Genomic DNA, 12,803 nt, shown 5'->3' on the forward strand with positions numbered 1-12,803 from the left:
TGCAAAATAGAATAAAGGGCGATAACATCAAATTTCAAAAATATATAAATAAGTGTTAAAATACAACAACGTAATCCAACCTATGAAAGTTCAATAAATAATGGTTACAAAACGCAAATTCCAGCAACTATGTAACAATTCGAAAAGAGTTTCAAGACCTTAATACTTATCAAAAACGTCCAAACATCCGTTAACTTTGTTGGACAGTGACTCCAATCCCTTGAAATCTTTGAATTGAACATCAAAAATTGAAAATAACTCAATTATTAGACCAATACTTCAATGGGTAACAAAGAACTATTAATACTAACCTCCAAACTTACCAAAACCTTGCCAAGATTGGTCTCAAACCTATTGGACAGCAACTCAACTCCTTCCAATACTTCAAAATCAATCTCATCATCAAACATTCAAACAAGCAAATCATTATAGAAGATGCTAAATTAAAACCCAAATCACAAATTCATTCAAATACATCCAAAACACTTGTCCAAAGTGTTTGTTCAAATTGATGCTTCACTCGAGCCTCGACCAACTTTCTTGAAAAGAAAACAAAAGAGGAACAAGAACACTCATACACTAATTTATTTGTCCATTCTGAATATACATCAAACCAAAGTTTAATAACAAGTTACTAAAAATTACCAAAATTTTTAATTTGAGAGAGAGTTTTTAATTTGAGAGAGAAATGAAAATGGGAGAGGTAAATATTATTTTATTTGATAATTTTGGTAGGAGAGAAACCAAATTTGTGAAGGAAATGAAAATGGGAGAGGGAGGGAAACAAAAAATAAAGTCTCTACATGATCGCTGAGTAAAGTAAAGAAGGAGAGAAAGAGTTTTTAATTTGAGAGGGGAATGAAAATAGTAAAGTCTCTACACGATCGCTGAGTAACACTAGATGATCGCCCACAAAACCCCGCGATCGCTTACTCGAAACTACACGATCACTTATAAAACATTACACAATTGCTTACCAATTTCTTTACGATCGCCTACCAAATGCTACACGATCGTTTAGCTCTGTTACACGATCGCTAAGTAACACTAGATGATCGTCCACAAACACCCCACGATCGCTTATCCGGAATTACACGATCGCTTACAAAACATTACATGATCGCTTACCAGTTTCTATACGATCGCCTACCAAATGCTATATGATCGCCAAATGCTACACGATCGCTTAGTAGAAGTAGACAATGAGCGGCACATAATTGGAGGCCTATCAAATATCCGAAATATTTCGTTGATCTCTGCTTTTTTAACCCTTTTACTTGACACAAAAAAATGTCAAGTAAGAGCTTCTTATACTTGACACATGAAATGTGTCAAGTACGACCTTATATTACTTGACACGATTCGTGTCAAGTAAAGGTTCGCGTGAAAATATCCGAAATATGCTGTCAATCTCCGTTTTTTAAACCCTTTTACTTGACATTTTTTTGTTTAAAATTATATTACTTGACATTTTTTTTTACAAAAATGTTAAATAATAAAAAATTACAAGTGTCAAGTAACGTAGAATTTGTAGTAGTGAAAGAGAAATTTACATGGATGTAAATAAATAAGTGTACTTCTCAACCATCACTAAGATACAAATTTAAAGTAGTTTTATAATTTCTATGTCATACATTTACAGTCACCGAGTGAGCATCATATGGGTATCATAGTTCAAAAAGTGAAAACAGAAAAAGGGAAAAATTCCATCGTTAGTGATTGGACAGTGAGGAAGTAAAAGATCACAGGCAGGTGAGGGGAGTGGACCAAGAGAAGAATAGAAGAAATTGGAATAAAGCAGATGCTCTTTGCAATTGGAAGTCTTCAAAGACTACAAAAGGTATTTTGTCCTTTTCATTTTTTTTCCACAAGAAATATCGTGTCATCAATTCTTTTTTCCTTTTTTATTAAATATTTGCCGTCATAATTTGTCTAAGCATTTTTTTTTTTTTTTGAGAAAATCTCTCTACGCATTATTTATATATTATTCTCCACTTCCTTTTATTCATCTCATTATTCATATTTTCATCCTTTTATATTTATATTTTAGATTTCTTAATCAATCTTCTGTCCTATCTATTCCCACCTTTTATATTTTTGTGTATTTTCTTTCTAATTCTTGAAATTTTAAGGCTGCTTGTTTGTTTGTTTTTTCTTGGTTTTATTAAATTTTGAATATTTGGATTTGAATTAGGATTCGGGGTTACTCTTCATTCTTTTTAGCTTATTCATAGTATTTTCAAAAGGTTCTATAGAGAAAATAGTCCATCAATGGATCGTAAATACCTAAATTAAATATATTAATTTTGAGTAAATGAGCTCTTGGTAATACAAAAATGTTTTTTAACAACAAGAAAATTCTCTATGGAATTAATTTTTTTATATATATTTAAATATCAAATATATTACAAATCATTTTTAACTATTACAAAGTAAGTCGTGTCAATAGATTTACTATGATAATATAATCAACCTTATCCATATAGTATAAACTCTTTAGTTATTACTTGAACATGATTCTTTTATATGTCAACTACATATGGAGGAAGATTACACTAACAACATAGAATTTTTTATGTAGTGATAATGTACAATTTGCAATTAAAATAATTTAATAATTATTAAATAATAAGATATTAATTACAAAATTTTATGTCATAAATCTCAACACCCTAAACATGGGTTTTAAAACATAATTATTTTATTATTATGATTTTAGTTCTCAAATATTGCCCAAAAAAACATAATTATTTTTCTTCAAGAGTATTTTACTTAAATTCACTATTGGATACTGGGTGATGGATTGATCATCCAACCTCTATGTACGAAAGTTATGTCAGTACCATTGAGTCAAACTCACTTTGAACTCCAACCTCATTCTTAAAACAAGTATATATGATATCAGACAATAAAATTTAGTATTAATAATATATCAAAATATATTTTACTATAAAGGTCAACCATCAAAATATGACATTTGGAAATATAATTAAAAAAAATAGAAATTCAAAGACATAATGTAAAATTTAAACCCAATATTTCTTCCATTAAGTGACTATATCTAGAAAAAATCAAAATCGTCACACTTAAAGTTACATCTTCCACCCCGCATTTGTTGAATTACAAAAAATATATATTATATCTATATTGTTTATATTATTTTCAAACTATTAGATTATATAAAGAAAAATATTTGGTGTATAGCCCTTATAAGCATCCAATCACAAGCTGCTACATGGCAAATTTGTACATATATATTCTACATGGCAAACTTGTACATATATATTCCTTTTATGATTGAAGTTGATGGAGAATCTCGCTGTATTAAAGTATTGCTCTTTTTATAAATGGACAAAAAGTAGAGATGAAAAAATAAACAATGTTCCAACTTTTTAGGATGGATAAGGTAGCATTGTTGAGAGTTAAAGATGCCCAAAATGAGTCCCCCTATTAAGAGTCCAATTTGAATTGAAATTGGAATTGGAAGTATAAGTTTGTCATGTTCAAAGGATTCCATATTCCTTGGCAAATTAACATAGGACTTCAAAAATGGGAGGTGAAGTAAGCAAGCTTCCCCTTCAAGTACCCCTCGACACTTTTTAGAAGTTGCTCCAAATTTTCCTTTTAGAGAGAGAAAAAAGGGTGAAAATTGTCACTTTTGAAAAGATTGATATTCTAAAGAGTCTTTCAACCACATAATTTTCAATTAATCTCACAGAACAACCTTCTGCAACATCTAGATATCAAGAAAACTCGTACGATTAGGTAACTATCATATATTGAACTCATGACCCTTTAACCCTTTGATCTTTTTTTAATGTTCCCATTACCACTAAATAAACAATGATGGTTGATCTAGATACTACTTTGATCCCTCTACTTTCAACTTTAACTCATTTTAGTCTCTATTTTCAAAATGTTCAATTTGATCCTTGTATTTTCTACTCCACTTTGATCCATATTGATCCATTTAAATTTATGTTTAAAAAGATTCAAATATAGATCAAAATAGTCACTTTTTAAGGTATATGGATAAAATAAACAAAAGTGGTAAATGTAAAGACTAAAGATGAACCAAAACCAACCTAGTATTTTAAACTGAATTTATAACTAACATATTGCCAGATTGTCTCTCTGATGAGGTTGGGAAAGAGGAAATTAAAAGGCACACAAACATTTGCCAATGAATGGACTTTGAAAGAAAACAGAAATATGTAAAATATCAAACCATATTTATCACTCTTACATTACCTACAAACAAGAAACCCAAAAGTTCAAATTACAATGATTCACGAAAACCAAAAAGAAGAGAAAAAAAAAGCCTTCCATGTCGACCTGTTTTACAAGCTTCAAAGGAAAATTTTTCATCCACCATATGCACAAAAAACATATCTTAAAAAGGGGTCACCAAAAGAAATGGTTCCTAACCTTACTACCAAGTGCCCTTTTTTTTTTCTTCTGGCTTTGGTAACTAGCAGTTATGGTTTACCATCTGCATCTAAACATATAGTAGCAATATACTGTAGAATCCACGAACAAGCACGGGACCGATGCACATATTACGTATTCAAACTTGGCATAAAGCCATGCCTACCTTTTCTTTTCATCTTTCTCGAATTCTTCATAGAAGTCGTCATCGTCGTCATAATATTCTTCATTGTCTTCATCGTCATAATAATATTCTTCATCAAGGTCTGAGTCACTGTCCTTGCCATTTGATAGATATTTCTGCTGTTGTGCCCCCATCAACCGCTCTTGAATTCGATCTCTGATGGCCGTGCCCTAAACAGACCCATGATTTTTCAGATGCAACCCGTCAATTTTATTTCAAGATTCGCCAAAACTTATGTCTGCATGCTTTATTCTTCTTATCTACTTCAAATCTAACGGCATAAATGCAAAAGGGATAATTCGTGTATTAACTCACCATCTTATGACAACCTTCTTCAAACATCTCTAAAAATCCAGCTACCCAGCGATCAGCATTTTCTACCCATTCATTCCTGTGCATACCGGCAGTTTTTGCAACTGTTTGAATCTGCAATATCCAGAACAAGCATTTTCAACTTTAAAATTTTTAAAATATATATATGTTAATATCCTGCATAAAATTAGGCCCAAGTAAATAAAGCTTAGAATACAATTGTAGGTCCAACAAAACCAACCACATAAAGGCCTGGTTAGCACTAAAGTACAAAAAGGGCCTTTTCCACTTCAATGTGCAGAATGAGGATCCTAGCACATGAAACATGATCTAGGAGCGAATAATGATGATTGAAAATATGATGCACAGAAAATAACACACTACATGTTGCAGATTTTCTGTCACGACGTCATTCGATCAAGTTTAAACTTGGATGCAGTGCTCATACTGCAAGGACAACAAATTGGAAAATATGCAACAAAAACACCGCCCCAGAAAACGATTGAAAACCCCCTTTATATGGAAGACTTGCATGCTGCATGAAATGTAGAATATAATATATTTGAAAAAGATAAAGAGATAATCAACTTGCTACATTAGGCAAGCTAAATACCAACTACCCAGTTTCCGAAGTCATGATATCAAAAGCCAGGTATCCATATAAGATGTATTGTTCGAGTTAGTAAAAAAAAACAAATTGTCGTCTTTCAGGGCATCAGAAACAATTAATTTCAGAATCATGAATTGTTTTACATGATTCAGAAAAGAACCCCAAAGGGTAGTCATTAAAACGAAATACTATACTTCTTTCCAGCTAACTTAGAATTAGAATATATCAAAAACCAAATTTAAGAAGGCAGTAATATGCATAGCAGTAAGCTGGCACAAATTTCAACTTTATTACCAAAATTTCAACTCCATGAATGTACAACTAGAAATTACAATCCTCTTCTAAAAGCCCATATCATAAAATAAAAGAAACGGCAGCCACATAAACAGCTTGCTTCCCTCTTCTTTGTCAAGAAAGACAGTCTACGCAAAGCTTTAAATTAATGTATACAAGATAATTTCATCAACAAATGAATTTAAACCAAAAATATCTGGACCCACCATCTTTTAAGAATAAGTTCCAAAACCACATTAATTTTAGGAAAAAGTACTAAAATCAACTAAAGCGGTGGAAAAGAATTGCTGTTACATGCACATCGTTCTTCCCTGCCTTGCGCTGATTTCCTAATTCAAGTAGTTTTAGGCTAATATAAAATGTAACACACCTTAAGCACATTTAGGTCAAGAAAATCAAATTCTAATAATCCTATTGTGTTCTTATCAATTGATATCTCGATTGCAGCATATATAATACCAACAATAAGGTTAAATTACAAATTTATTCTCTTAAATTTGAAGATTGAATATGAAATGTCCAAAAGTTTTTGTTTTATGTTTCATAGCATACCAAACTTTCATGTTATGGTATAATAAATACTTAAACTTTCAATTTTGTATCTAATAGCTCATTGTCTTATTCAACATTTTGAAATTCATGGATCTATATTGAACAAAATTGAAAGTTTAAGGTCGCAATTGACTCAAAATTCATTTTTATATCCCATGAATCCATTAATTCTAAGATTTGTCAAAAATGTTAAGGACCTTTTAGACACAAGTGAAAGTTTATGGATTTATTGAACACTTCCAAAATTAAGAGACTTATGAGATACAAATTTAAAAGTTTAAGGACCTACTAGATGGTTTTTAAAGTTCAAGGACGGACACAAACCAACACGAAGCAACTGGCCCATAGAACTGGGAACAAAGCTCTAAAGAGATAAGACATATATTGAGAAAATCTTTAATAAAAAAATAGTAATAGTAATAGAAATAAATAAACGCCTTGTACTTTTTAGGCTCAAGGTGAGCAACAAGGCATAGGCTATATAAAACAAGGCACATAGTAATATTTTAAGCAAATAAATATAATAAGATTAATTAGAAGTGTATATATATACTTAAAAGTTTCTACTTCATCAAATAAAAGCAGAAGGTTGATATATCGAAAAGAGAAGCAAAAACTAATAATAGATTTGGCTTTCTCCATTGTAAAGATCGAAAGATTTTTTTCCCAAACACTTGTGTTCAATTAACAAGTCATAGCAGAAATGCACCAGGTATAAGACAAGAAACCTTAATACAAAACCTAGAATGAATTTTTCAAGAAACCAAGTGGCCTGCTATATCATAAAGATATTTTTTAATGCAACATCTAAGGTAGATGTACAACTATCGCATCATATAAAATAAGAGGAATCATTAAGCGGACATTAAATCTCTACTTCCCTACAATGCAGCAATAGGCCTATTATTAAAGTATTAGATATGGGTACCTTCTCTCCCACTTTTTCTTGATGCTCCTTAACTTTCTCCTGTAATTTCTTCAACCTCATATTTACTCTAAGCCGTTTTTCCTGGTAATTGTATACAACATGATTGAGTTGCTTGTTAAGAAACAAAATCAATAAAACTAACTCTTGCTGACGGGCAAGATAAGTATTATCCTAGTAAAATAGGTCGATCTAAATGCATATCATGCCTTCACATAGCTGACCCCAAGCTCTTTCCTCGAATAACCACGGTCCAAATTGCGCAATACATACTGATTATAATCTTTAACAATCCTCATGATAATGTCTGAAGTTGAGATTCCTTCTGTCCTTTTTGTTTCCTTGAACTTTCCAATCTTTTTAACCTACAAAGGAAAAGTTCCCATCTATGATTACATACACAATGGCTGATACCTAAGCACCAATCTGATCGAATGGATATACCCATCTTCTGAACTTACAAATTCATATACATCCTTCCCAGCTCCGGTAGCATCGGCATAACTATATAAAACAGAAAAAAAAAATACAAAAGATAGTTACAAGATGACATAGATCATTTAAATCAGAATCAACAAATAAATTGAATATAACAGATAGATATATCATGAACAAACAAACTGGAATCGTACGCTTTACCATCCACTATATATTAATTAGATGGGTAGAAGCACAGATAAATGGTAAAAAGGAAATAAACATCATTGCCCATAGTTACTTAACCCTCTTGGTTCACTTACGGAAGAGAATCATGGGCCACAAAGTCAATATTGTGCTTGTCAATAAATTCTTGAGAGATCACCCAGGGTGCATCAGGAATCACTTCATCCACCCATCTATGAAAAGGGATAAAAGGAGCAAATTAAATAAAACCATGTTCGAGAATCCATGAGACTATGATTGATTCCATGTTCATAAGAAAATCTGTAAAGCACATATAGATATTGACGAATCTTGAGTTCAATTTTAATCCATCGTGGTTACAATTGTATTGGAAGGAATCAAAGGCCCCCCTCCTAACTAGCGGTTGTATGTATCAAAAGTGCATCTATGTATACCAAAGTTTCCAGATCCAAATCCCCAAGTAAAAGAAAAACTCAGGTAAAAGCGAAAAGTCATACTTGCAATGGCGAAGCGATTCATATCGTTCCGCCTCAGTCATAACAGTTTTCCCTTTAAATTTGTGGGTAATCTCATCATTACAACATCCGACTAGCAGATAGGTATTCGGGAACCTGAAATTACAAGAAAAAACAATAAGCACATCTCGTCAATTTAAAAATAATAATAATAGTAATAATAATCCTAAAGATGATGCAAAAAAACAGGCTAAACACTTAAAAGTGATACAATAGAAGATCGCGGATAAGTAAAAACAAGTAAATAAAAAATTTAAAAAAAAAAAAAAAACTTGAAAATATGAACAATAAAGCAATCTAATAAAGCAGAAGAAAACTCAGAATTAAGAGAAAACAACAATTGCTACGAACCGGCGAACACACGGTAACTAAATTAATTAAATCGAAGAGATTCAGAAACCGTAAAAAACACCCCGTAAACGATCAGTCATAGATGCACCACAGCAAAACGAAGAAAAATTAAGCAGAAGGAGAAGAAAATGGAAGATGAAACGTACGATTTCTTGGCTTGCTCAAGAGAGCGAGCGTGACCAAAATGGAAGAGATCGTAGATCCCATCAGCGTAGACTCGAACTGGACGGTCCGTCGGCTGATCGGAATTCGAACGGTTTTGAGAACCGTTGAGAGCGGTGGTGGTGGTGGTGGAATCGCCGGGCTTCACCTCCGCCATTCGAATTACCTTAGGATCTCCTCTTCTCTTGAGCTCTCATTCTTCTCTTCGCTGAGCCTTTTGTTGTGCGTTTCTTCTCTCTTAATTTTTTTCCCCTTTTTTTCCTTTTTTTTTCCTTTTTTTTTTCCTTTTTTCTTTTTTCTCTCTATTTTTTCTTTTTTTCTTTTTATTTTTTTTCAACTCTCCTTATATGGCGAACACCTCCGACAACGCGACATTTTCGTTCCCTATTTCTCTGTTTTCTTTTCTTTTTTTTTTTTTTTCTTCTTCTCCGGTAAATTTATATTTTCCAATTTATAGTTAATAATAAATATCTTATTTTTTCAGCCCATATAAGAAATTGGTTTTTTTCAGTCCATATAAGAAATAGTTAAACTTGAAGATGTCTTTTTTTTATTAAAAAAAAGTTAAAATAAAATAATCACACATTTATTTTGTGGTAATTTAAAATTTTAATGGACATTAGATTATCGCACTTAATTTATAAAAATATAAAACACTTGACATTTTAAGATACTCGAGCATTTAACCCATTTTAGATGCATATTTGTTATTCATTTTTCTTTATTATTGTATTTTTATTTAACAATAAATTAATGCATGTATGCACACAAATATCATCAATTACATTAATGGTCTTTTTTTGGAAAAAAAAATGGTTATGTTAGCAAAAAAAAACAATATTTTATAAAAGCCTCATACCAATATATAAATTAATTTATTGTACAAAATACAATAAATTAAGCTTCATGTACCCATTATGTTTTTTTTAAAAGAAAATACAATGGAAGGAACACAACAAATATATATACACTAAATGAATTAAATTAAAGAACATAATTTATCCATGGAGGGTGTTTTTCAAGCCAAATTGTCAGAGTATCCAAATCTTGCATATGGACAACTAACTTGTGAGAGACAGTATTACTCTTACCATTAGTCAAAATGAATCCATGGAGAGGACCTCTTGATGGAGATTTCGAATAGCATCCACAAAGCCCTGAACCTCATTCACGTATCTAGCTTTCCAACTAAAAGATTTCAAAGAATTAGGGGTCATTTTTAGCCCAAAGGGGGGATAGAGCCGTGTATAGAGAGCTATAAAGACTATTGAACATGGCAATGACCTCAATAAGTACGGTAGAATCTGCCATAGAGGTGTAACTTTCCATAGCAAACATAACATCGCCAAATACCACCTATTGTATAAACTAAAGTTGACTTACAAATATAATATTAAATTATGAAAGACCAAAATTCATGTGTTATCAATTTTAATTTTATTATACTAGTAAATAAAATATTGCCAAAAAAGGACTAGTAAATAAATATTAGTAAGGGCATTACTGGTATATACATTTATATATATGAATCCTACAAGTATAGTTATTTGAATATTATTTTTTGTTTAAAATAAATACCAAATAATCAACTATATGTTTTATCTTTTATATTCATTAAATGAATTTGTCCAATTTTAAAGTAAATATTGTGATAGCAAAAAGCAAGAGTCTCGATAAAAGAAAAATACATGTTGCTAAATATCTATTTAAATTTGAGTCATAAAATTCAAAATAAGATTTGATATTATCTAAGAAAAAGTGAAATATAATATATATACTTCTTTCCTTTTTTACTTAAATTTGATTCTTCAAGAAATTAAGGTTTAGTTATATAAAATATTCTTATCATACAACTAAATTTTATCTCCAAAATTTTCAAATTGATTAGTTAAACAAACATATTAGAATATATATATATATATACACAACAATACTTTCTTTATCTTTTTTTTTTTTTAATTCCAATATATCGTAGTCATGTTTCTCCTATTCTAACACTTTAACGAATAATTTGAAGCAAACAAAAATAAATTTAAACGGAAAGGATATTACATTTTTTATCATTTGGAAATTTACTAGCAATTTTCTTCGAGCTAAGGTGGGCTCTAACATGGGGAAAATTAAAAGGATATTGTCCTTTTAGAAACCATTTAGGAAAATATTATTGTTTTTTATTTGTAAAAATATTGTTGTTTTTTATTTTTTTTAAATAAGTCGAGGGTTGAAAATTCGACCTATATAGGTTGAATTTTGAACCCTCGACCTTTCCCTTTCGTATATTTTGTAAGTCGATCTTTGAACCCTCGACCTTGTCCTAACATTATTATTGAGTCTGTTTAATTATCATTCTGGAGACCTTCCTCATAATTATTTGATGTGTTAAAAACAATTTTGTATTGGGAGAGAACGAATGAGGGAAGATATTGAGAGAGAGCTGAGAGAGCGAGATATTGAGAGAGAGTTGAGAGAGCGAGATATTGAGAGAGAGCTGAGATAGTGGGATATTGAGAGAGAGCGAGATTTTGAGAGAGAGCGAGAGTTTCTAGTTTTTTTCTTTTTAACTTGGGAGTTTCCAGCTTGATATGTTATTCTTTCTAACCCATTCATTGGTGCATATCTGGCACGAAACTTCTAACTTGGGAGTTTCTAGTTTTTTTCTTTTTTTGTCTGATTTTTTTTGAAAACTTATGAAGGGTAGTTTTTTATCTCAAGTGATTTGATGTGGAGAGAACGAAAGACCTTCCTCATAACACTCATAATTATTTAATGTGTTATAAATAATTTTGTATTGAAAGAGAACGAAAGAGGAAAGAGTAAGAGAAAGCGAGATTATGAGAGAGAGCAAGATTTTGAGCGAGAGTGAGATATCCGTACAAATTTTCCTTTTTTTTCTTTATTTAATTGCCCATTCCACCTTCTTCTCTCTTTCTTCCTTTTTTTTTTAATTTTCCATTTTATAAAAACAATTTCTAAAAATATTTTTTTATTACTTATAATTTTTTAAAAAAAGAAAAAAAAAAATCCATCAAAATCTTGGTACCAAATGTACAAAAGGAATCCAAGATCATTATTGTAAAATCTTTTAAACTAATGACCTCACTACTATGATTAAAATTTCTGTTATTTATATCAATTAGTCTTATTTATAGACTTGCATGTGAAGGTTTTAAGTGTTGATTTGATTTATTATGTCCCCAAATTATTATCTAAAATATATAAATTTGAATATTGAAGTTTTTTTTACCTAACTTTTTAGATTTAGACTATCTGATGTTATTATTTATGTCAGTGATATTTAAAAACTTCTATATCAAAATAATTACTATTCATAATATATAAAAAGAATAAATTAAAAAAACAATATCTTATAAAAATAAAAAAAATGTAAATTAAATATCTCAATGTGTCCCACAAGGCGGACGTCGTCGATTTCGAGTTGGTTGTCGTCGTTGACTTCGAATTTGAGGTTGCTCAGGTTCTTCTTGATGTTGCTCTAGTACCTCTGCAGGCGCTTCATAATATAAATATTCATTATGCTGTCCACGACCCCGACCATGTCCATGCACGTATGAAGATGAAGGACCAGCCTCTGAGTTATAATATCCTGAACCAAATGCTGGCATCATTATCATCGGACTAACATAATCAGTTTGACTCTGCATTTGTATCATAGAGGGCAACTCTTCCACATTATGTGCAACCTCATCAAACTCATCCTCTTCCCGAACAGGTCCTCTACGTCTAGGAGCTGGTGGAGGAACAATAGGTATATCGTACATATAATGAATTTCCTCCATATAGCTTTGGTTGTCACTACATATAGCAAGAACCTGGTTCGGATCATTC

General features: G+C 30.9%; 1 protein-coding gene across 1 annotated transcript; it reads right to left on the reverse strand.

The window, feature by feature from the left end:
• Positions 1-4,211: 4,211 nt before the first annotated feature.
• On the reverse strand, positions 4,212-9,252 carry LOC120086054 (choline-phosphate cytidylyltransferase 2-like). Its single transcript, XM_039042480.1, has 8 exons — positions 8,942-9,252; positions 8,427-8,540; positions 8,046-8,141; positions 7,767-7,809; positions 7,515-7,670; positions 7,309-7,389; positions 4,928-5,038; positions 4,212-4,782 (listed from the first exon to the last, which is right to left on the reverse strand). Exons 1-8 carry the CDS (start codon positions 9,112-9,114, stop codon positions 4,591-4,593), a joined length of 966 nt encoding a protein of 321 aa, XP_038898408.1. The 5' UTR covers positions 9,115-9,252; the 3' UTR covers positions 4,212-4,590.
• Between the last annotated feature and the right edge of the window lie 3,551 nt (positions 9,253-12,803).

This window comes from Benincasa hispida, chromosome 9 (assembly GCF_009727055.1).
Source record: "Benincasa hispida cultivar B227 chromosome 9, ASM972705v1, whole genome shotgun sequence".
In the NCBI taxonomy this organism is placed as follows: Eukaryota; Viridiplantae; Streptophyta; class Magnoliopsida; order Cucurbitales; family Cucurbitaceae; genus Benincasa; species Benincasa hispida.

Excerpts from the sequence above, each read along its gene's own strand:
- LOC120086054 (XM_039042480.1), bottom strand. The coding sequence starts at position 9,114 with ATGGCGGAGGTGAAGCCCGGCGATTCCACCACCACCACCACCGCTCTC. Across the intron at positions 8,541-8,941 it reads CTTGAGCAAGCCAAGAAATC|GTTCCCGAATACCTATCTGC; the intron begins GTACGTTTCATC and ends TTGTAATTTCAG. Across the intron at positions 7,810-8,045 it reads GTGGCCCATGATTCTCTTCC|TTATGCCGATGCTACCGGAG; the intron begins GTAAGTGAACCA and ends TGTTTTATATAG.